Consider the following 26,401-nt stretch of genomic DNA (forward strand, 5'->3'; position numbering starts at 1 on the left):
ACCTGCTTCCGACCAGGTTAGAGTCACGGAGTGTGTTACTGCGGTAACTGACCGACAGTTTAAGTTACCTCTCCTAGTGGAACAGGCTGGAGTTACTCCTCTGTCTCTGGTTTGAGTTCTCTCCCTTTGTGGAATTTAAATCTCAGAGTTTCCCTCATTTCCGGGTTATTCAACACAGTTTTCTTAAAACTGCTTGGTGAAATAGACCCCAGGGCAGCAATAAGACATTTGCCCAAGCACACCATTAAATGTGGACAAAGCAGATTTACCAAAGGTCACAATTTCGGTTTTGTTTTCATTTAAGTTTAGAAAATTTCGTGATATCCAGTCTTTAACATCTTTAAGACATTTTTCCAAATTTTGAGATGAGTTTCCCTGACCACTTAGCTGTAAATAAATGTGGATATCATCAGCAAAACAATGGAATGAGATATTGTATTTCCTAAAAATGGATCCAAGAGGCAACATACACAAGGAGAATAGAACTGGCCCTAGAATTGAGCCTTAGGGCACACCGTAATCAAGAGGGACCTTTCTTGAATTAAAAGGGCCAACATTAACATAGAAGGACCTGTCTGCCAAATATGACTGGAACCATTTGAGGACTGTGCTTTTGATCCCTGACAAGACTCCAGATGAGAAAGTAGAATGTTCTGATCTACAGTGTCAAATGCTGCTGTAAGATCCAGTAGCATAAGCACAGAGGAATTACCAGAGACAGCAATTAAAAGATCATTAAAAATACGTAAAAGGGCAGTTTCAGTGTAAAGATTTAAAACCAGACTGGAATTTCTCAAAGATATCATTTGATTTAAGGTGCTGAAGAAGCTTTATGTAAACAACCTTTTCTAAAACTATTGATAAAAAAAGGCACTTTCGACACTGGCCAATAGTTTGATAAGACTGACGAGTCCAAGTTTTGCTTCTTTAAGAGAGGCTGTACAGCAGCGTTTTTAAAAGAGATTGGCACATAGCCCTCTAGGAGAGATCTATTTATCAGTTTTAAGATGAAGTTACCCACAGCACCAAAAGCATCAATAAAAATCTTAGCTGGTAAAATATCTGAAGGGCAGTTTGACACATTGAGACTGTAGGTTGTGTCACTTAATTCAGAAAGGGAGACGGGCTCAAACTCTCCCAAAGCAGCTGAGCACAGAGGGGCAGTACTGGGGTCAGATGAATTGCACACAACTGAAGAGCAAATAGAGGCAACTTTATTACAGAAAAAATTACAAAATTTGTCACAAAGAAAGGTACATGGAACAATACCAGAAGACTCAGGAGGATTAACGACCCTATTTAGAACATTAAAAAGAGTCTGTGGGTTGTTACAGTTGTTGGACACAAGATTAGACATATACTGAGTCTTTGCTGTCTTGACAGCCTTTTGGCAGTTCAAAAGACTGTAACATCCTCAAAGATACGTGAAGTCTGTCTTTAGGCGTAGACTGACCTGGGCTGGACGGGTGGAGGAGGAGAAGGAGGTGGAGGTGTGTTCAGAGGTTTGAGGGTCCAGACTTTCCTTGACAGTCAATGTCAGACTATCTTCTCCAAGCTGTACGACGTGATGCGTCCGTTGCAGCACCGACTGTTGATCTAACACAGAAGTGGTCAGATTAGTCATTTCAAGAAAGACGCATGACGGTTAAATGGAATTATTTTCACTGCTTGAGCTCAAAGAACTTCAATGATGAGTCACATTCAGCCGTTCACACACTGGGAGCATCTCCACAGTTCTTTTGCGGGAGAGGAGAGATTCATCCTCTGAAGGAGGACGTGAGTCGCTCCTGGACCAGCAGTCCTCCTTCTCTGGGCCCAGGGATGTTGACGGGAGGTGCAGCACCGTCAGCAATCACTCCATCTCACCCAAACATGCACTCCACCTCCAGCCTGACCTTCCTGCTGTGTTATGAAGCACACAGCTGCTCTGGGGTCAGCAGCGGCCTTGTTCATGTTGTAGATATTGCAGTAAACCATCCAGTATCTATACTGGTTTTCTATCAGGTAAAACCACGTAGATAAATTCACCACTGCTGCTCGAACTGGATACTGACATGAATATCCACCAGTCTACAACACAATCGATGCATAGCACTGAAATACATATATGCTGCTGTTTCTGCAGCTCCAGTTTGTTTATAACTGGCTCGTGGCGGCCAAGCGTTCATAGTGACGTCGCTTTTTGATCCTTCGATGTCGGCTCTTCCTATCATTGTGAAGCAGAATTCACCAAGCGTTGGATTGTTCACCCACTAATAGGGAATGTGAGCTGGGTTTAGACCGTCGTGAGACAGGTTAGTTTTACCCTGCTGATGATTTGTTGTTGCAAGAGTAATCCTGTCCAGATGTTTATACTGAGCAGCTGTCTCTCGTCCAGTGTTACAGTGAACACAAACTGTTGAAGCAACAAAAAACTGCTGGACAAACGACAACAGACAAGACTGAATCATTACAGAAGAGCAGAGCAGTCAGCTGATAGGCTCCACTCTGCAACTGAACCCTGGGAAGAACGTCCCACATGTCCTGTAATGTTACTGTGCAGGAACGTCTCCACCACCTGCCACCAGGGTCTGATGGGTGGATGCAGGGTGTGGGTGGCAGTGCCTTGCTTCATGCTCTCTTTCAGCCTCTGGTTTTTATCCAGGAGGAGGCTGGAGCACCAACCAGACCTGATGGAGCCCCTGAGAGAAATCCAGGCTTCAGGTGAGCTGGGAGCTGCAGCGTGACGAACGACAATGTCCATCAGGAGGAGCAGGAGGAGGAGTTGTGTCTAAACCTGCAATTCCTTGAAGATGAAGCAAGGCAGCGAGGCTGAATGAAGCTGATTCAGCCTCTCAGCCAGGCAGCAGAGCGGATGGATGCTGCAGGTCTGACCCCGGCAGCAGAGCCAGGCCTTCAGATGTTCCTGCAGGGGGTTGTCTCGGTCGTCTAGGTCTTGAGAACCCAGCGTTACACAGGACGACTCAACAGCTGGTGGTGTTGATGTCCTTTCTAATAAAAACAGTTTTCACACCATATGTGACTGAATTTACTGATTCTTGCTCAACAGAAGCACAGCAATGTTTTTGCGTTTGATATTTCTTTCTAATTAGTGGTGCTGAATGGAAAACAACCGAGAAATGAAATAATTTCATCTTTAAAAATTGTACATGGTGATGTTTTAAATATTTTACATCATGTGATCATCATGAACTTTAATCCAGATAATTCTGCACTGAGACACATTACAATAGCAGGGTCCTTTATAAAAACAACACACTTTAGTCTGACTGCTGTTGAGGAGTTACGGCGTGTTTCCACCGGACACGACGCAAATTTTTTGTGCGATGAGATTACATACAATGTCAATCACGTGGCGATTGGAAGAAGTTCGTACTGATTTAATCTTTAAATACAGCATCATAAAACAATGCTCCTGCCATCAACAAACTCTTCTTTTGAGTTGGCCAAACTTTGACAAGCATGTCGTCTCTGCACAATTTCTAAGGTTAGTTTGAAACTGTAAATCTCCTACAGCAAACTGTTGAGTCTGTCAGAGAAATGTATGAATGTCACCAGTAATGAGCAGATCTATGCTTCATATAATATCCATATAGTTTCAACAGGGTTCAGACACTTTTCACCTCTGTTTGTCAATGACTTTTCCATGACTTCAGAACTTGTTGCTGAATTTTCATGACCAACACACAGCTTCACTCTTCACTTACATTTATCTTTATTCCAGTATTGAAACATTTGGAGCTCCTCAAAGCTCCTCCTTTACTCGTCTGATGTCTCCTCATCATCTCCACTCCTCTCTTTCTTTCTTTTAGCAGCGTGTCTTCTGCTGCCTGCAGCCCTCTTTAAAACTCAGCCCGCCTCTTCTTTGCAAAGAAGCAAAAAGAAGGAATACGATAGACGCCACGTCCTCCATGTTTGTTCTGTTAATTCTGCCGTGTTTGCTGGTGTGTCATGACCTCACATCCTGTGTTGGAGTAAGGCCGCTCATCACCCCAAGGACATTACAACTGTCACCCAGCACAATGGAAACGAGACCCTGATTTGCGCCTGGTACCCTTTTACGGACTCACATTAAAACCAGGAGTGACCGCTTGTTCACGTCCACTGTGCCTCGCCTCTGGAACCAGCTCCCCCTAGACCTGCGCTCCCTGGACTCAGTGGATGCCTTCAAAAAACATCTAAAAACACATCTGTTCCAGAAGGCATTTCAGATCCACTGACACAGTGTGTCTTGGCGGTACCATATACTGCCTGTACGGTTCCTAACACTGATTTTATGTCAGAGCAATGTTTACAATGTCTTACATGTATCTTACATGCTCTTTTCGATGTTCTTTTATTTTTATATTTTGCTTTTTTTTTTTGGTTGTGAAGCACTTTGGGACTTCTGGTCTATGAAAAGTGCTATATAAATAAATTTTACTTACTTACTTTTACTTTACTGACCCACCCAGACCTGACCCGCCCCGCCCCGGCCCACTCCATACCGATACGAGCTGTGCAGTGGAAACAAGGCTAGAGGCACCAGTGGTCTCAGCAGGTGATTCTAAGTTATTCTAAAAAAAAAATAAATAAATAAAGATGATAGATTCGACTATCAGTCGACGATCAGCAGGATCGGACGAATCAGATTCCACGATGTAAATTCTAGACACCTCTAGTTTCTGGCTGTTTTGAAGTTTCGTATCCCATTTGAAAATGAAAGCAAAGGTCTTCACTTATCTTCAGAGGATCTGCTCCTGAAGCGGACCAGTCTGTCAGAAGTATTAACAGTCACCTTGACTTTAATTTAGCCTTTTAAATTCATTCATTGAGTTTTATTTACACCTACCTTCTCGACGTGTGAAACCAATCCTGTAGATGTTTTCTGACACTTCCTCCACAGGCGAACACTCTCCTCCGCCTGATCTCCGTTTGATCTGGAAATAGTTTTCAATTCTCTTCTTCTGCTCCTGGGACAGGACTTTTCCACAGTTAAAATAAACCGGGTAGCGGTAAATATCACCCATCTTTCTCCAGTGAGGCGTAAGTCCCAGCAAACACGACCCTTCAGCACAGCCGGGCTGCAGACAGGCTGCTGTGTCGATGGATGCAGGGTTTGGTCGTCTAGAAAACAGAAAATGAGCAGACCTCCTCTCTGAGGAGAATCAAAGAGAAACTACATGGCTCTGTGCTGAGGGGGCGGGCCGGGGGTGACTGGAGAGACTTGTTTTTGTTTATTTATTTCATTTTTTGAATCAAACATAAATAAAAATGACAACAATCAATTTTACAGAACTTGTAAAATATACACTATATCTGAATCGCATCGTCTCTTGTAATTTAGGTTCATTTCTCGGAACATATGATGCTGTAACATTGAGTTGATCATTAACAGGTTCCTCAACAGCATTCCATCTTTTACTTCAGGATGAACCTTTATTATTGGGAATATTAAGATATAAAGAAAAGAACAAATATAGTCAGAAATGACTAAATACAAAGTAAACAAAAAAATAAAGCATGAAAGAAATACTTAGACTCAGTATGAGGGGCCGCACAAGACATGATTCATTCTGGCCTCTCACACACATTTATTCACCTCTCACATACATGTATTTTCTCTCTCACATATACATTGTCTTTTGACACACATACATTCTTCTTACACACACATATATATTCTCCTTTCACACACATATCTTCCCCTGACACACATATACATTCAGCTCTCACATACAGATATTGTCACTCTCACACACACATATATTCTCCCTGTGAACAACGATGAGAATCTGCAAATTCTGGATGAATTTGTGATTTGCGGTTTGAGCCTCTCGGGCTTCCGTAGCTACTTGTTGTGTGTTTTCTCAGAATTTTTGACTATCGTCCATGCTTTTCTGAGTGAGGAATATATGTGCCAGTTGTTATTGAAATCATTGGAGTGTGTTCTTTGTGTTGAGTAAGTGAAAAGTTGAGTTTAATTTGTGACAGCAAATTCTGTGACTGTTATTTGTCGACAATGGAGTTTTCCTCCCTCCAGTGCAGGGCCAGGCTCCCCTCCGATTGCTCCTCGAACCTTAAAGATTCTTTTCTTGGATCCCAAATAGAGTGCAGAAACAAAGAGTCCCAGTGCAAATTTCAAACGCTGGTCACAATTTATTTGTGCGAACCCTCTAGACAGAATTCTGCTTCTCGCGCACTGACATGGATACAGTGTTCCTCCCATTTTTTCAGCACAACCACTCTGTGCCTGATAAGTAGTTATCTTTCTGCACAGAGATACTCAGAAGTCCTTGCATGAACATTTGTGTGTGTCTGATTAGACAAGCAAGATTATATGAGTCACAAGCTGTATTTTTCCATCACAGTAAATAGAGCAGAAAATAGTAAATTTCCAAAATTCCCCCTCTTGACCTAAGCTAGTCTTAGGTCAACACAGCTTTTACACTTTATATAAGTGCAGTTGGGGTCCTTCAGTCACATCAAAGTCAGGGTCATATTCTGGGTCAGGCTTCATCGTGTATCGGACTTGACCGGAAATCATTCCAGTTACCGTCCTCCTCAAACAAGGACAACGCAGCTGACAAATACTCATAAACACAACAGTGACGTCCCTCCAGTGAACAAAACCTTCATCATCAGACCTTCATCCTCACCCCCAGTCCCCAGTTTCTGGGGGTTCGTCCGGTTATGATTACTTTATCAAAAACTACACAAGCAGTTATACAAGCAAGGCTATATGCATTCATATTATAGTACTTTTCCACTAGTATCATATGTAAGCACTCAAATAAAATGTAAGAATTTCAAAAAATCCCATCCGTATTTTAGGCCAACAAAATTAAAATTCCTGCAAAACATAAATTGCTGCATGGTCTGCAAGCATGTCTCTAAATAAATAAATAAATAAATAAATAAATAAATAAATAAAGCCATGTTCAGACATGCAACAGTTTAAAACAAAATAGTGTGATAAGTGTTGATACTCAATCGCCTCGGTGAACAACTCATTTCTCCCAGTCCTGAATTCGTTCCCGTGCTGTCTTCAGGTTAGGAGGCTGGTGTGTCCTCTCCTCAGCTTCCTCCAGGATTGAAGCTCTTCAACCTCCAGAGGCCTGTGTGAGAGATGTGATAGCACTTGGGTCCTTTCTCCTTCAGTCTGACAGAGTTGGTCATCCGGGCTGTCACTTCAAACGATCCATCCCATCGTGGCTCTGTCCACCTCTCTTGGGCCTGTGCAGGTCCACGAATCCTAGATTTGTGTCCTCCTCCAAGTATTCATGACCATGATCATGACCAACCTCCTGGTCCTTTAAATGGTCTCTCGGTCTCTGTTTCGAACGGGGTTCGTCCTGGAGGTTGACAGACTGCAGATCTGATGTTACAGTTTTTCACAATTGCTAAAACACTAAACCCCGCTGCCTGAACCAGACTCTCAGTGGCCTAAACTCATTTTTCGAATCAAACACTCTTTTGGCAAAAACTTAAACACTGTTCAGGTCCTATGCTCAATTTTCAAAACCGATCTGCTCGTTTTTGCAAAACCTTAGACACATTCTCAGTCACTAAACACATTTCACAACATTTTTGCAAAATTGTAATCACTGGCAGCAAAATGTGAACACAACTCCAACACAGCTGTCATCTTTTACACACAACAGCTCAAAACTGAACACACATATTTCTAATGATGTGATCAGACCAAGTGTGCACAAAGACAAGATGCTGGAGACTGAATCTCAGGACCGTGACCATGCAGGAGTCTGCTTTGGTTTTGTTTGTTTCGTATTCATTTTTTGTTATGACGGTCAATTTAGATATCACTTTGACTTAGATGCTTTTTTTTTCTAAATGCATTTCCAATACATAAAATAAAAATTTTCTGTGCACTACACACTCTGAAAACTGCTGGTTACTGTAAAAATAACCCACATTGGGTGGAATTGCTGACCCAGCGCTGGGCCCAAAAGGGACCGAGCCAATGTTGGGTTATTTCTACCCAGCAGCCGTTTGGGCTGAAGATTTGACCCTGATGCTGGGTCAAGATTTATCAGCGGGTCTGGGAAGGTTACTTTACAGTAAAAATGTAAACCCTTAGAATTCAGAAACACGTGCCCTCTGCCATGCAAGGCTGTCAAACCCTCCACTGGAAGCCAGCTGGGGTTCAGTGCAGTTCATTGACATGTAGAGGAAAAGATTTGAACTAGCAACCTTACAACTGCTAGACAACCACTCTACCAACTTTGCCACAGCCACACATGAGTATGAGGAGGGGGATGCCATATGTCTTTTCCTTCTTAGCCATTGCAATAATCCTCAGTGAGAACACAGGACTCCAGTTTTCTGTTGCGTTTGTTGCCAGAAGTCTCCAGATGCAAGAAGGAGAAGGAGCTGCAGGAGTGTTCAAAATGGTGATTTTGTTCAAATCATCAACTCACTCTGCTGGGTCAAAACAATTCATCTAATTTGGGGTAAAAGTGACCCAATCTGCACAAAATCTAGGGCTACCCAGGAAATGGGTTGGGAGAATAACCCAGCAGGTTTAAAAGTGTGGACTGCTGCTGTGTCCTCAGTGATTTCATGTAGAGTCTAATGAATGATCTGAGGTGAAGATGTTTTTACCTGCTGTGTGTGAGATCTGAACGCATAGTGTGGTTTTGATCACAAGAGAACTGGTTTTGAGGCGATAATTCGATTTTGACAGAAATGTCTGAGGTTTTTGTGAATGTAGTGTGGATTTTTGGATTTGTGTTTAAGGTTTTGAGAAAATGGATGGAGGTTTCAAGAAATGTGTTTTAGCAATTGTGAAAAACTGTAAGTGGAGCTATGGGATCTGCATCCTCCTCAGAGCTGATATTATCAAGGAAGTTTGAGACACTAATGTGCGAGTGTATGCCCAGAAAATGTTGGTATTTTTACATTTTAGCAGAACTTCTTATAAGCTCGGTGCACTTGTCCCAGCTCTAACAGCTCCCAACAGCCTGATGTGCAGTAAATGCAGCTGTTTCTTTTACTTCATCCTGGCAACAATGGTAATATACCCAACACATGCTAACTTTTAGCATGTCAATGTTTTTTTTTCCCATTGCATTAAGCCAGCAGAATTTTTTTTCTATTTTGTATGTTTATTTACTGTGTCTCAAGGCATCATATCCATATGAATAAAATAATTCACCCTTTACATGATGGCACAGGGGTTGAAAAACACTGGCCTACTCCTCCAGTTGGGCCTTGTGCTAGCATGTAGTGTTAACGTTGGCTGCTTGTCAATTCAATTCAATTCAATTCAGCTTTTATTTATGAAGTGCCAATTACAACATGGTTGTTTCTAGACACTTTTACAGAGAAAACCCAACAGATCCACATGAGCAAGCATAAGCGACTGTGGAAAGGGAAAACTCCCTTTTAACAGGAAGAAACCTTTGCAGAACCAGGCTCAGAGGAGGAGAACCCTGCAGAACTAGGCTCAGAGGAGGAGAACCCTGCAGAACCAGGCTCAGAGGTGGCGGCTTTCTGCTGTTCCGGTTGGGGTGAGGGGACAGAAAGAGAAGGAGATAGGACAGTTTCTTGTATCTACATACAATTCATATATAAACACAGGGTACAGAGGCTACAAGAGGAACAATCATCAATGGCATGTAGCAATACAATGGAATTACATTGGAAGGAGAGAAAGAGAAGGGAGCAGAACTGGGAGCCGGTTCCACATGGTAGAACCCGGGGTTCAGTAAACCTCACACCCACTGGGTCCGGGTTACCTCGATTAATCAGTGAAGCAGCTGTTTTGATTGAAGCCCAATTAGAATTGCACCCATTGAATCCAGGCTTTCTCAATGGATCAGCTGATTGATGTTCTGTCTGCCATCCCTCAATCGCAGCTCTAGTCCACCTCAGAGACAGGTTCTTGGTCCAGGGTTTTGGTGTTCTGACTTTTTAGTTTCCCATAGTGGAAAGAGAGAAGGGGGGGGGGGGGTCATTTTATTAACATTGAAGTGGACACAGGTTCACAGATTTATACAATAAATCCATGACTCATTTTATGAATCCATGACTCATTGTCCTGCTGAAACCACTCGGACATTGGCAGGTCTGAAGAGTTTCTCACTTTCCACCATGCTGCGAGTCCAGTCTGGACCAGCTGAACCTGTCACCTGCTGCTCAAGCCACGAGGAATTTGCAATAAAACAACAGCACTTTACCGTAAATTCATGGTTGCCATGCCCAAGGAATTACTGTGATATAGCAGTACTTAGCTGTGGATTTACTGTAAACAAATGTGAAATAAGTACAGTAAATTGCTGTGAAAATATTTACGTTGAATTACTGTGAAAGTAAGTTATTGAAGGGACTTAAGGCAAGATTTGTGAAAACTACACATGCATTTCCACTTTATTCAATGCTAATGGGTCATGAAGCATTAAAAACCTAATATAACAGGCCAATCCACGTATCTGTCTGTTGCCTTATACAGGCTGTGTGCCAAATAATTTGTTGCTGTTCGGGGTCCGAATTTCCCGCGCAGTCATGGGGATGTGACGTAAATTGATGCTGTATGCGTGTTGCCGAACAGGAAGAACATGGCCGCCGTGGACACAGACTCAAACACTGCTGGGATCAGGGGCGGCCAACTTGGTGACTTTCTCGCTAAATCTGTATTCTCTGTAAATTCTCTGTAAATCTGTATCTAATTCCAAAGCCTCTTGGCGACTTTTTTTGTCAAAAGTAACTAGCGACAAATTAGGGACTTTTTCTGGTGCTCTGGAGACGTGACAGGACGTCTCCGCTGTCCTCAACTAGCAGCGGGTGCTGCGTGAGCCCCTCCCCCGTCCCAAAGCACTCACAGCCGCCCAGTCTCAGCAGCGCCCCCTGCTGCAGTCAGAGCAGAGAGGAGACCCACACCACTCCTCCACACTTCAAATGAATCGCGTGTGCGCAAAATACGCCACTGCTCACTTGCTGACAAACCAAGAATCAACAGAAGAAAGTTCATCTGTAGTTCTATTTCTAGTTTCATTTGTCCGCTCTCCCGGTATATTATATATTTGCTCCCGGTCTGTGAATCCAAGCACGAGCTGTCCCTTTAACCAATAATTTGCCGTAAATTTATTTAACAGTGTAATATATTGTAAAATCCACTCCATCATCCAAAATCCATTTCATCATTCATTATCTACTGCTTCTCCCTTTCGGGCTCACAGGTGCACCCTGGCTCCCCCTAGAACTGCCACCTTAACGTGGTGGGGGAGTTTGAGAGCCCGCATGATCCCAGGAGCTATGTTGCCGGGGGGCTTTATGCCCCCTAGTAGGGTCTCCCATGGCAAACAGGTCCTGGGTGACGAGCCAGACTGAGAGCAGTTCAAAACCCCCTATGATTAGAAAAAGAACAAAGGTCGTTACGTCGTCCGGTATGGCGCAGCCGGGGCCCCACCCTGGAGCCAGGCCTGGGGTTGGGGCTCGTAAGCGAGCGCCTGGTGGCCGGGTCTTTGCCCACGGGGCCCGGCCGGGCTCAGCCCGAAGGGACGACGTGGGCCTGACCTCCGGTGGGCTCACCACCCACCGAGGGAACCGTAGGGGCCGGGTGCAGTGTGGATTGGGTGGCAGCCGACGGCAGGGTGCCCGGCGACCCGATCCCCGGACACAGAGACTGGCTCTAGGGACATGGAATGTCACCTCGTTGGCGGGGAAGGAGCCTGAGCTTGTGAGGGAGGTTGAGAGGTACCGGCTAGATAAAGTCGGGCTCACCTCCACACATAGCCTGGGCTCTAAAACCCAACCTCTCGAGAAGGGCTGGACTCTCCGCTTTTCTGGCGTTGCCCGCGGTGAGAGGCGGCGGGCTGGTGTGGGTTTGCTTATAGCCCCACAGCTCAGCCGCCATGTGTTGGAGTTCACCCCAGTGAACAAGAGGGTTGCATCCGTGCGCCTTCGGGTCGGGGATAGGTGCCTCACTGTTGTCTCGGCTTACGGGCCGAACAGCAGTGCAGAGTACCCGGCCTTCTTGGAGTCCCTGGGAGGGGTGCTGGACAGTGCTCCGACTGGGGACTCCATTGTTCTACTGGGGGACTTCAACGCCCACGTGGGCAGCGACAGTGAGACCTGGAAGGGGGTGATTGGATCGCACGGCCTCCCCGATCTGAACCCGAGTGGTGTTCTGTTATTGGACTTCTGTGCTAGTCACAGTTTGTCCATAACGAACACCATGTTCGAGCACAGGGGTGTCCATAAGTGCACTTGGCACCAGGACACCTTAGGTCGGAGGTCGATGATCGACTTTGTTGTCGTGTCATCTGACCTCCGGCCGCGTGTTTTGGACACTCGGGTGAAGAGAGGGGCAGAGCTGTCGACTGATCACCACCTGGTGGTGAGTTGGATTCGCTGGCGGAGGAGGAAACCGGACAGACTTGGCAGACCCAAACGTGTTGTGAGGGTCTGCTGGGAACGTCTGGCGGAACCCTCTGTCAGCATGGCTTTCAACTCCCACCTCCGGGAGAGCTTCTCTCATGTCCCGAGGGAGGCTGGGGACATTGAGTCCGAGTGGACCATGTTCTCCACCTCCATTGTCGAAGCAGCTGCTCGGAGCTGTGGTCGTAAGGTCTCTGGTGCCTGTCGTGGCGGCAACCCCCGAACCCGGTGGTGGACACCGGAAGTAAGGGCTGCCGTCAAGCTGAAGAAGGAGTCCTATCAAGCCTTGCTGGCTCATGGGACTCCCGAAGCAGCTGACGGGTACCGGCAGGCCAAGCGGACTGCAGCCCGAGCAGTTGTGGAGGCAAAAAACTCGGGTCTGGGAGGAGTTCGGGGAGGCCATGGAGGAGGACTATCGGTCGGCCTCGAAGAAATTCTGGCAAACCGTCCGGCGCCTCAGGAGGGGAAAGCAGGTCTCCGCCAACACTGTTTACAGTGGAGGTGGGGAGCTGCTGACCTCAACTGGGGATATTGTTGGACGGTGGAAGGAATACTTTGAGGACCTCCTCAATCCCGTCGCCACGTCTTCCGTGGAGGAAGCAGAGGCTGAGGTCTCAGAGGTGGACTCGTCCATCACCCAAGCTGAAGTCACTGAGGTGGTTGGCAAGCTCCTCGGTGGCAAGGCACCGGGGGTGGACGAGATTCGGCCTGAGTACCTTAAGTCTCTGGATGTGCAGGGACTGTCTTGGTTGACACGTCTCTGCAACATCGCGTGGCTGTCGGGGACGGTGCCTCTGGATTGGCAGACCGGGGTGGTGGTCCCCCTGTTTAAAAAGGGGGACCGGAGGGTGTGCTCCAACTATAGGGGGATTACACTTCTCAGCCTCCCCGGGAAAGTCTATTCCAGGGTACTGGAGAGGAGGATCCGACCGATAGTCGAACCTCGGATCCAGGAGAAACAATGCGGTTTTCGTCCTGGCCGTGGAACAGTGGACCAGCTCTATACCCTCCATAGGGTGCTCGAGGGTTCGTGGGAGTTTGCCCAACCAGTCCACATGTGTTTTGTGGATTTGGAGAAGGCATTCGACCGTGTCCCTCGTGGTGTCTTGTGGGGGGTGCTCCGGGAATACGGAGTCCGGGGCCCCTTGTTAAGGGCCGTCCGGTCTTTGTATGACCGGAGTAGGAGTCTGGTCCGCATTGCCGGCAGTAAGTCGGACCTGTTCCCGGTGCATGTTGGACTCCAGCAGGGCTGCCCTTTGTCACCGGTTCTGTTCATAATCTTCATGGACAGAATTTCTAGGTGCAGCCAGGGGCCGGAGGGGGTCCGGTTCGGGAACCACAGGATTTCATCTCTGCTTTTTGCAGATGATGTTGTCCTGTTGGCTTCATCGAACCCGGACCTACAGCATGCACTGGGGCGGTTCGCAGCCGAGTGTGAAGCGGCAGGGATGAGGATAAGCACCTCCAAATCCGAGGCCATGGTCCTCGACCGGAGGAAGGTGGCTTGCCCCCTCCAGATTGGTGGAGAGACCCTAGCCCAAGTGGAGGAGTTCAAGTATCTTGGGGTCTTGTTCACGAGTGGGGGACGGATGGGGTGTGAAATTGACAGGCGGATCGGTGCAGCGGCTGCAGTGATGCAGTCGTTGTATCGGTCCGTCGTGGTGAAGAAGGAGCTGAGCCGAAAGGCGAAGCTCTCGATTTACCGGTCAATCTACGTTCCCACCCTCACCTATGGTCATGACCGAAAGGACAAGATCCCGGATACAAGCGGCCGAAATGAGCTTCCTCCGTAGGGTGGCTGGGCGCTCCCTTAGAGATAGGGTGAGGAGCTCAGTCACCAGGGAGGAGCTCGGAGTAGAGCCGCTACTCCTCCACATCGAGAGGAACCAGCTGAGGTGGCTCGGACATCTGTTTAGGATGCCTCCTGGACGCCTCCCTAGGGAGGTGTTCCGGGCATGTCCCACTGGGAGGAGACCCCGGGGAAGACTATGTCTCTCGGCTGGCCTGGGAACGCCTTGGGATCCTCCCAGAGGAGCTGGAGGAAGTGTCTGGGGACAGGGAAGTCTGGGCATCCCTGCTGAGACTGCTGCCCCCGCGACCCGGCCCCGGATAAGCGGTAGAAATGGATGGATGGATGGAGGTGCACCCTGGACAGGTTGCCAGTCTGTCGCAGGGCAGACATATATATATATATATACACAGACATACAACCATTCATACCTAGGGGCAATTTAGGGTGACCAATTAACCTGACATGCATGTTTTTGTACCACGGGAGGAAGCCAGAGAAACCGGAAACAACTCAAGCACACGGGGAGAACATGCAAACTCCACACAGGAAGGCCCCATGCCCCGGCCAGTATTTGAACCCACGACTTTCTTGCTGTGAGGCATGAGCGCTAACCACTGCACCACCATGTGGCCTGAAAATCCATTTGTCAATCGTAATTTTACTTCACCCTCAATTTATGCTCAAAAAAGAAAACAGAGCAAAATGATGACTTTTTTTCACTTTTTAATCAAGCTTGCGATAAGTGCAAAGTGAAATATTACATTTAAAAGGAATGCTTCCATGCTTCCAACGTATTCAGAACAAGCTTACAAGTTCCTTTAAAAATGTATAAAAATTTGCAACAGCTGCATGGTCCCATCACCACTCCTTCCTCAATCGACAACATCCACGCCCTTGGCTTCATCAGGTCACCTGAAATAAGCAGCTGTATGCTGCAATAAAGATGTGGAATGCTGAATGTGTCATGGAGATGATGAGGAACATTCAATGCTCAAAAAAAAAATTATCAGAATCAGAAAAGATGGAGATAATATACAAAATATAACAAAAACATTTTCAACCAAACATTTTCATCTTTTCAACAACTTATATCAGTCTCAAGTAAGATTGCAAAATTCCGGGAATTTTCAAAGTTGGAAACTTTCCTTGGGAATTAACGGGAATAAATGGGAATAAACAGGATTAAATAGGAAATTCACAAAATTGAAGGTTGGCCCTTAAACAGGGAACTTAAATATAGTTGGGGGGAATATATTGTAGCACAGTCTTGGCTAAAATAACCAGATTTAATGCAAGGACACTCCTCCATCACATGCACACAGCACACTGCTGACTGCAGGGCTACTGAGGCCACGCCCCCTACATGCACTGTGCATTCCTCCATCACATGCACAGGTGATTTCTTGAAGCCTGGAGGCCACACTTTTGAACTCAAAGCACAAGACTGTTGAAAACACACATTTGAGCACTATATAAAGTGAAGTAAGTTTTGATAATATCGTGGGGTAAATATATTCACCCCAGCCCTGTTAACTTGCAAATATTAAATAAAAATGTATTAATAGAGCTGTAGTAGCGAACTGGCTGGTAAGTTAGGTGCTAAATGAAAGCTATTTTTCCATTTCATTGACCATTTAAGAGGCTAGCTAGTTATGGTGGTAGCTAGCTCAAATTTGATGCTGTTTCTTCTGCAGATTGGGTGGGGGAGGGGAGGGTGTGAGTGTGTGCTCAACATTCATGTTTTGGTTCATTAAAATAATTGTTCATACAAGAATAAAAACTAAAGTTCTACTGAAATAAATCTGTTGAAATGTCATGTTTTTTTATTATTTTGCATGGATGTCTGCTTATGACAAAAAATATTTACATTTATGTTTGAATATGATACAGTTTGTTTAAATTACCCCCAATGTCCAGTTAATTCCCATAAATTCCCAATAATTCCCATAAATTCCCAATAATTCCCATAAATTCCCATAATTTCCATAATTTCCATGGAAAGTTTCTAATTTGGAATATTTCCAAAATCCCCCAGCTTAACTTCCCAAGGAAAGTTTTGGGAAATTTACAAGAAATTTTACGCCCCTTTGCAACCCGAGTCTCAAGCATGATGAAGGTTTTGGGCTCTTTGAAGTATGCCTTTAAAAGACAGAATGAGGTGTAGGTGCACTGTGTGTTTAAGGGTGAGCGTGTGTGTGTGTTGCACTTAGAATGGGTGTGTGCACGTGATAATGTCGAATAAATCCACGGCAGGTCCCACAATTCAGTGCGGTTCATGTAATTTGCTGTGTTTTTGCGTAGAGAGTCTTAACATAATATTTTGCACTGAAATAACACAATAAAATGCTTTGAAATCCCAGTAATAATTAAAACAACAAATAATACAACAGTTTACTGTGATCGCACTGTTTTTATAGTAAACTTCTAAATTAAAGCGTCATACTGTGAACATTAAAGTCAAATCCTGTAAATTAATAATACTGCAATTTAGAGTGAAATTTTGCAGTTGACTATTGTGAAATCCTGGTAATTTTTTACAGTGTATATTTTCTTTGTACATATTCATATATACATATTAATTTAGGCAAATGTATGCATGTGAGAGGATAGTGTGTGTGTGTGTGTGTGTGTGTGTGTGTGTGTGTGTGTGTGTGTGTGTGTGTGTGTGTGTGTGTGAAAATGAAAATATATGTACCTGAAAGGAGAATATGTGTGTGTGTGTGTAAGCTTGAAAATATACATATGTATATGTAGATGAGGTGTGAGGAGTCACTGCTGATGTTTTTAGCTCAGGATATACAGCGCTCCTGTGCGATGACTTGGATGGAGGGAAAAGACGTCCCAATGATTATTTTTTTTCTGCTGTCCTCACCACTCTCCCCACATCGCTCCAGTCAGAGGCACTGCAGCCTCCACAACACACAGAGATGCAGTTGGTCAGAATGTTCTCTGTGATGCATCTGTAGAACGTAGTGAGGATGTCCGGGGGCAGGTGGACTCTCCTCATCTAGACCAGGAAGTTCATGCTCTGCTGTGTCCTCTTAACCAAAGACACAGCCTTGAGGGGAGCCTGAGCTGAGGGTGACGACCTGGAGGTCTTCAGCCCGACCCGCACTGACTGTGGTCTGTCAGTGAGGAAGTCTAGCAGCCAGTGGCACAGGGGGGTGTTGAAGCCAGGGGTCCCAGATTGTCCTCCAGATGTTGTGGGGTGATGGTACTGAATGCTGAACTATGTAATGGGAGCATTGGGGTAGGAACCATATGATGGTGTAAACCTGGTGGGACACAGTGGCCCTCATTTATCAAACGATCTTTCAAACGGGTGTATTTCCGAGCGGTGAGCTCATCGTACGACGGGGCTCACGCAGCATTACAGAAACTTCCGTACCTCGCCGATCTCAGCGTTTGAGTGATCGGGTGTTGATAAATGCGGCGGCTGAATTTGATCGTCACTAACATGTTACGCCCTGAAATATTCATAGTTCCCAAGCCGCGCCCTTTGAGGTCAAACACCGAAAAGGAGCGATTTTGGCGAAAAAAGAAACTTTGGGAGCTGGAAATGGATCCTCTCAGGTCTGAGGTGGAGGGGAATCAGGAGGAGCTCCTTGGAAGAATAAAACTGAAATTAAAGGAGAATAGAAAAACGCAGTCTGTAGGAAGCCGTTCACGGCAGCTGTGAGCAGCGTCGCCCGGACGAACGGACACCGGCTGAGGTCTGAACAGATTATAGGTTCGTTAATTTAACCCTGATATTACAAATAATGAGGCTGATTCATGTTGTACAGCTCAGAGTTTTATTGTTTTGTTTAATTATGTCTCAAAGTCGGACAGCGGCACCGCGGCCAGGTCTCCTCCCCACAACGGTGACGGTCCCACCGAAACACACACACCCAGCACCGGACCCGGTGCCAAACAGGATCCCGGACCGAGCGGGACACAGGATCGAATAGGACCCGGGACTCAGTCCACGAGGGCTGCACCCGCTGCCGGTGCAGCTTAAATGAAAGACAATTTATAGAAGTCTTAATAAAACGTTTGACTAAACGTCCTCTGTCTGGATTTAATCTCCCTTTAGTTCATGTTATTTTCTAGGCTACTGGCTTCACATCACTGATTAAATAAATCATTTGCTAAAATTTAGAGTTTATTTACATTTCAGTAGCGGTTCAGGTCCTGTCTCCTCCGTCCAGACCCAGTGGAGGCTCTGGTTCCCACATCAGCTCCTCTCATGTCGCAAGCACATCAATATCGGCCAATGCAATATTGTGTAAAACTGCCTAAATAAAGTCACACACCTTTTCGGGGATGAACAGGAACAGCAGCGTTTCCCCCGCTGGATCTGAGCGTCTGAAGCTGCTCCGCAGCAGCAGCGTGCGTCTTTGCGCATTGTTGCGCTCCTCTCTGTGGCAGGATGAACCAGCGGACTTATTGAAAGTTAAAAATCCTTTATTAATCCCACAAAGAAGAATTTTATTAGCTATCCCGTAAGGACGTGATTTATTTTTTATTTATTTATTTTTTTATCTGTCCTGAATGTGTGCTGTTTGTGCTTTATGGGTGTTTGAGATGTGCTTTATAATTATTTTCACGCTCCGCCACGTTTCTCTGTGCTGCACTGCAAGTCCGCACTGACAAGAACTTGCGTACACGATGTCAGAGCTGTCGTGAGATTTCATCTTTCCGAACGATCACGACCAAATTGATAAATAACCAACCCGTCTTTCATATGGACGTATGACGGGTGTACGCCCATATACCGCCATACGACCGTTTGATAAATGAGGGCCATTAAGAGGACGGACACATGTGAATGTATGGGCTGAGCAGCGGTGTTATTAAAGAGCCTGTAAAGAGCACACATGTCTCTGGTATGTCTATTACTGCACCTAGACATAACAGCACATCAAGAGGTCCAGAGGACAGCGCAGTATGATGGAGTCCCTGTTTTCAAACAACCCACCGGAGAACTTTGATTTGAGTGAATACTTGTCATGGCCCAGCTGGAGTCGCCGTTTCGAAAGGTTTCATGTGGCGTCGGGACTAGACCAGAAAGACGAGAGCTCCCGGGTAAACTTGCTGGTGTTCACAATGGGTGATAAAGCAGATGACATCCTGAACATGCTGGGTCTGAGCGACGATGAGCTTAAAAGGTACAAAAGAGTGAAAGAAGCCTTTGACAATCACTTAAAGCTAGGGTTGGCGATCTGAATGAGATACATTTTTTAAAATACTGGTTAAAATGATCTTTATGACCCGATGGGAAACAATTCATAGCGTGTTTTTAAAGTAGTTTGGAAAATATCCGCTATCTACAGCAGGAGTAAAACGGGAAAAACAGCAACCAATAGTCTTGCCGGGACACCTTTTTTTAAACCAATCAAATCCCTTCGCTGTTCGACCTGCCCCCTGCGCGTACATGTCAATGGCGTGCACTGACCCTGGTTCAGTGCACGTAGAAGGACGGAGCGTCGTTGCAGAACGGCGGAGAAGAATATTTGGGGGTTTACTTACCGTTGAGTGCGCCATAACTTGGCGTAGTGCAAATAAAGAAAAACAAAGAATCGAAGCGCTGAGGACAGGTTACGCCAGGAACGCACTGGACACGGAAGCACCGCATGCGCCGTGAACGTCTCCGTGTCTCCGCTCCCAACGGGAGCTCCTCCAGTGGGGTGGGAGCTGGGCGGAGCTGGGCGGAGCCTTGGGGAGATGCTACATTCGTGCTACATGCTAGTTTTCCAAGATCGCCAACCCCAGCTTTAATTGGCAAACATAACGTGATTTATGAGAGAGCCCGTTTTAATAAGAGATGCCAAGAGCAGGGAAAGTCAGCTGAATCCTTCATTGCTGCTGTCTGTAAGTTACCAGAAAACTGCAAGTACGGTCCACTGCAAGACGGAATGATAAGAGAGAGGCTAGTGGTGGGCATACAGTACCAAGGCTTATCAGAGAAACTGCAGATGGACAGTGCATTAACACTTGAAAATACAGTGCAACAAATAAGACAGCATGAAGAGATAAAGAAACAGCAACCAGTCGTGAGAGAAGCAAATAAAAGTGAAATGAAAGAAGCAAATGTCTATTTGTTAAAGTTCAAGCAAAAGACTTCCAAGGGAAATCTAGAGCCCAAACTATCAGAGACAAGGAGTGAAAACCAAAAAGGACAAAAGTACTGTGGGCGCTGTGGAAAATTACCTGCACGGGACGCAGAGTGCAGAAAATATCGTAAGAAGGGACATTTTGCAGCAGTCTGCAGATTCGGCAGAGTAGCAGCAGTAGTTGAGGATGAGGACAACACACTGTTTTTAGGCGCAGTGTCAGGAGGTGCAAATTCCACCAACTGGAAGAAAACAGTGGAAGTGAATGGCAAAAATGTTACCTTCAAACTGGATACAGGGGCTGACCTGACCGTGACACCAGCTGCCACCTACCGTATTTTTCGGATTATTAGTTGCTCCGGAGTATATGTCGCACCTGCCAAAAAATGCACGATGAATAAGAAAAAAACATACATAAGTCGCACCGGACTACAAGTCGCATTTTTTGGTCAAAATTTATTTCGTATCAGACACCAAAAACAGACATTTTATCTTGAGGATATAAAGTGCAGTAATAATATGTTGAGTAATGTTGAGAACAACAGGCTAAACAGGCTCTGTTAACTTTATGAACAGATGGGACATTAGCATAACATATTAGCAGCTTAAACAACGGGGCTTAAACAACTACAGAAGTAGTTAACAAAACTCACTCTCACTCAAATCTCAAATCTCACTCAAAATCGCCACCAAATCCATTGAATTCCTGATCCTCCCTGTCACTTTTGAACAACTCCGCCAACTCTGGAAGCAGAGGGCGCGGCACTTCCTCGTCTGCGTGGCTGTCGTCAGAGTCAGCATCAGTCCCAGTTATTATTCCACCCTTTGTGAATCCTGACAGTACGGTTTCGGCTGTCACTGAAGCCCATGCTTTGTCGATGCATCCAATGACTTCCATGAAAGTTGCATGGCGCATCCTCCCGGTTGCCGTGAAGCTGTGTTCACCGTCTATCATCCATTGCTCCCACAGCTAATGCAAAACTGCCTTAAAACACCGGTTCACCGAGATGTCAAGTGGCTGGAGTACTTTTGTTAAGCCTCCAGGGATGATGGCGGGTATGGTGTTGACAACCGTTTCTCTTTCAGCTGTGGCGTGATGTGCGCACGCATGCTGTCCATCATAAGCAAGGCTTTGCATGTTTTGAAGAAGCCATCCGGATGCTTAGTGTAGCACTTTGTCAGCCAAAAGTACATCATATCTTGATCCATCCATCCTTTCTCATTCACGGCCACAACAACTGTGGGGGATTGGATATTTGGCATGGTTTTCCGTTTAAAGATGACCATTGGTGGCAGTTTAGATCCATCCAGATCCATCTCCAGTGGTGGGGCAAGGGTCCTTGGGGGCTCCAAGCAAAAAAATTCATCGGGCCCCCACCTCATCCGTTCACACCAAAAAAAAAATAAATTTTTTTTTTGCACACAATTTTTGGGACATTTGATATATATAATAGCTGGGTAACGATTAAATTCCTTGATCGCGAGTAAATGTAATCCTTGAGTTAATCGCGATTAATCGCGATTACAATGGCTCATTTGAGGTCTGCCAAGGCCATTCAAAATGTGTGTGTTACATAAATAAGAAATAAGTAATCAAGAACTAGTTTCTGTTTATTCAATTAGACATGAATAATCAGCAGACATCACAGGAAACCAACAGGTAATTTGACACAGTTCCGTGTTCATGTGTCATCGACCAAGTCACAACCATAAACATGAAAAATGGAATTTTCTTATGAGCGCACACTTCCTCAAACTTCATCCTATCCCCCGACTCTCAGACAAAGAAGAGAGGATAAATTCAGTCACGCCGAATTGTGCCTCATCCTTATCTTTATTAAGCCAGATTGTGTGTTGAAGGGAAATGTACTTTCTTTTGCGTGTTTTCAGCACCTGAAGAAGGCCCAGAGGGAGAAATGGTGCACCAGCAAAACACATAATTTAAGCTTGATTTTCATTTTTTTATATTTGCGCTCCTGATTTCAGTTTTTGCCTTATACCAGCCTTTTCCTCGTGATTTTTCTGATAATTCGGCCGAGTTCAATATGGTAATTAATGAGGAATGGACCGTGTTTCACCGCTAAAAGCGCGAGTGTGTTTTTTTTTTATGGTCAGCAGGAGCGGTGTGACTCTCGCGGTGCAGGACAGGTTCGGCTTGTTCCCCCCCCCCCCCACAGCGTTATTCAGCCAGGCTGGGCCAGGCAGACATCCACACTAGAATATATCAAAGTGAACTGCATAGCTTGCATGTGTAGAGATAGCTCCCAAACCCAACTTTGAAAAGCAGAGATTAACGGCGACATTTTTTTTCTCGCGCGATAAGAGTCTCGCTGTAACGCAGCACGTTACCGCCGTTAACGGCCGAGCTATAATATGTATACTGAAAAACTTAGAGAACCCCTAATAACCCCTAATCTCTTCTATTAGATCCACGGACCAACAGAAGTCCTTGACTTGAAAATTCTGCTATTGCGGAACTTGGGCTCCCGCCCAAGTCTGATTTTTCCAGCCCAAGGAGTTAAAACCAGCCCAATTTTTACATGCCCGCCCAAGGCTCTTTTTCCCAGCCCAATGACTTTTTTTTTTTTTTTCCCTTGTCCTGTTCGGCAGCTGGGGCATGCAATATTGTATGATTGTAGCCTTTTACTATCCGAACAGATTTTAAACCTACACTAAGGAACTTTTAAACCATAATAAAACATTTTAATATCTTTTCTGATGATACATCGACTTGCAACTAGCTGAATGACCCCTCTGTCACGGGCTGAGGGCGTCAGTATTGCTTTCACTTGGACTAAGCGACTGTGAGGAGGGTGGTAGGAACCCTGCACACTAAAAAACTCCATATGTGCAGACTGCTTTGCGGCATGCGTCACATCATGATATAACATTGTTTAGCCAACAGATTCATTACCTCGTCGCTATCCGTCCTTCACACAGCCACTGGAAACAAATGTAGGCGAGTTCAGTCCGACAGCATGCCACCGGGAGCAGCATTTTACAACGTCACGCGCTAGTCCTCATGGGAACTGTAGTATTCCTTCAGGCAAAACACTACCGCTTTTGTCCACTGGCGCCGCCAAAATCAACGAAAACTGAAAGTTCCTTAGTGTTGCTTTAATATTAGCAGCAGGACGAGACTGAGTCTCCTCCTGCTGCTGCCTTATTTAAAGCTGGCATCCGGCATGGCTGCCGGACAGGACCGGGACGGAAATGCTCAGAGAGCAGGAACAGAAAGAGAGAAAGATAAAGAGAGGGAGAACGGAAGGGGGGGGGGCACAACCTATGTACAAAGTCACAATACAAAACAGTGTTGTCGACGCACCACACGCAACCTAGAACAATCCCAAACCCCCAATCTAGACAACACCAAAACAGAGCCGACAACCAACACAGAAAATTACAGAACCATACATACATTCATACATTTTTTTTTTTTCCGAACCATATTAATGAACAGACCAGGCCACACAAAATTAAAGGAGGTGTAGGGGAGGAAGGAAATGCAAGGACACCACAAACCCTTTTTTTTTTTTTTTTTTTTTAATATAGCTAGTCGTAACTAGTGTAAACTCGGGGCGTGCATTAAGAGAGGTCTGCTACAGATCACCATTAGTCTAACCACTACAAGAAGACAAGGTAACCGAGTATGTGAAGAGTAATTAAAGATCAACGTGATCATGTGAATATGATGGTGACAGTGATGGTGATAGTGATCATGCATATATGACCTCTGACCTCTGAGAAGGCCAGAAGCAGGCCAGAGAGGCCCTCAGAGCCCAGACAGCCGGCGGACATCACAGAGCCCGGATCCAAGCCGCCCCCCCAGGCAGACGCCCACGCTCCAGTCCAGAAACGGGGCAGAGGAAAGCCCCGGCCGGGGACCCCGGCAGTCCCGGGGCCCGGGCCCCGCGAGGCCACAACCGGCAGGAGCCGGTCCACCCCGGGCGCCGGACGCCCGGGGTGGAGGGCCATGACCCACCCGGGAGAACCAGCCCACATGGGCGGCTACCCACCCCAGGCCAGTACACCCCCCAGCGCTCCGGCCACGCACCCCGAGATCCAGGGCATCACCCCCCCCCACCCCCACCCCACGACCCCCACCCGGAACCCACCCCCCCCGTCCACCGCCCGGCCCACCCCTCCCACCCCCTGTCCTCTCCCGCCTCACTCCCCCCCGCCCCAACCCAACACTCATACTGACACACACACATGCACACACGCACACACACAACCACTCATCCCTAAACCAAACGCACACACACGCACTCACATTCCAACACACTCACACACTCTCACGCACACGCTAACAAACACACACACACACACACACACACACACACACACACACACACACACACACACACACACACACACACACACACACACACACACACAGTCCATCCTACCCCAAACACACTCACATTCCCGCGTCATCCAACTGTCACATCCTGTGGGAGACACCCCCGGAAGGCAAGGGAACACCAAACCCCACATCCAGGCCCCCCCGCCACCCACAACTGCCGCCCCCACCCCCCCCCCCCCACCGCCGCAGACAGATATGCACCCCCCAGAGCCAGCAGCCCCCCAAACCACAGCCGCTCCAAACCCCCGGCCTGTGGGGAAAACAACAGCCCCCCCCCCCGCCCTACCCCCCACCAGAAGGAATCCGGAAACGGGGGCGCAGAAGATCCCATTGCCCTCCCTCCCCCCCCCCTCCGTCTCGTGAGTGTTGATGGAGTATATGTTGTTTGCGATTAAAATTTGAGGGTCAGTAACCACACCGTGCCGCGAGTGAGGCCAAACGAGCAGTCTCATCTACCTGAACAGCCCCACCCCCGACACAGCGCGCCAAGACCCCCCGACGTGTGTGTTTGTATGTATTTGGTCGTGTTAGATGACTAAGTGCAATTAAGACTGAGAGGCGAGCCACTGAAGCGTGCAGTGATTGGGGCCACTTAGATGGCCCCCTCCACCACACCCAACTTGATAAGCCCGCCTCCCAAAGCCCTACGTGTGTGTGCATGAGAGCGGGGGGGGAGAGGGGGGTCCGGGGATGCCACAGCACCCCCGTCACCCAGGAGCCCCCCGATGAAGGACAGGGCCAGGAGCGCCACCCCCCCCCCCCCCCCCCCCCCCCAGGACCAGGGTGGACAGCGACCATGGCCAGAGAGCCACCGACCCAAGAAGCACACACCCATCATGCATCAGGAGGAGTGAAGGTGAGGACAGACAGGGGGCAGCAGAAGGACCCAGACCCAGGGCCCACCGCCCCCAGGCCCACCGGGGCCCCCCCCCACAAGACACCGCACTCTCTCATACATAGCTCCAATCGCCCACACATATACACCCACACGTACAGACATACATACATACTTACAGATACACACCCTCACACACATACATACCCCGCTCACAGATACATACCCACACACACATACACACTTACACATACATAGTCACACACATACACATACATATCCAGATACACACCCACACACTCACATACACCTACATAAATACCCACACATACAAAAACATATATACATACTCACACATACACACCCACACACATATACACATACACGTACACGCACCTTCCTCAACCCCCTAACCCCCACAGCCCACCACCCCCCTATCTACCCCCTCATCCACCCCGCCCCGTCCCCCACCCCCCACCCACCTCCCCCGCCACCCCCCACCCATTCACCCCGCCCCCCTGTCCCCCACCACCACAACCACCCACCCCGATGCCCTGAATTCCGGGGCAGCAACCAGACACCAGGGCGTGCACCGACCCAGGCCGCGGCAGCACGCCCGAGCCGACCGGCCCCCCCAGCCAGGTCGAGCCCCTCACCCTCACGGAAGGAGAGAGCCCCCAGGCACCAGGGCCCCCAGCCACACCCGCCCCAGGACACCCCGGCCGCCCGGACATGAACCGGCACCCGCCGACCCCGGCCCCCCGGGGCCCCCGCCCCACCGCCGCCAGACAGCCCCAACAACCGGCGGCCCCCCCACCCCCAATCCAAACCAAACACGAAGACAGCCCCCAGCGAAGCAGCCCAGACCCCAACCCCAAGACAGTGCCAACCACCTGCAGCCATCAGGCCCCCCCCACCAACCACCGACCCTC

General features: G+C 47.2%; 2 protein-coding genes across 2 annotated transcripts in view; both read right to left on the reverse strand.

Moving 5' to 3' along the window:
• The window catches only part of LOC115408404 (GTPase IMAP family member 7-like), a 693,369-nt gene that overhangs the window by 193,186 nt on the left and 473,782 nt on the right, over positions 1-26,401 (reverse strand). The window lies entirely within an intron of this gene.
• The window catches only part of LOC115408325 (uncharacterized), a 354,329-nt gene that overhangs the window by 13,906 nt on the left and 314,022 nt on the right, over positions 1-26,401 (reverse strand). The window contains exon 12 of the mRNA XM_030119019.1: positions 1,454-1,596. Within this exon, the coding sequence (XP_029974879.1) occupies positions 1,454-1,596 (143 nt within the window). The remainder of the gene's footprint in view (positions 1-1,453; positions 1,597-26,401) is intronic.

This window comes from Salarias fasciatus, chromosome 3 (genome assembly GCF_902148845.1).
Source record: "Salarias fasciatus chromosome 3, fSalaFa1.1, whole genome shotgun sequence".
In the NCBI taxonomy this organism is placed as follows: Eukaryota; Metazoa; Chordata; class Actinopteri; order Blenniiformes; family Blenniidae; genus Salarias; species Salarias fasciatus.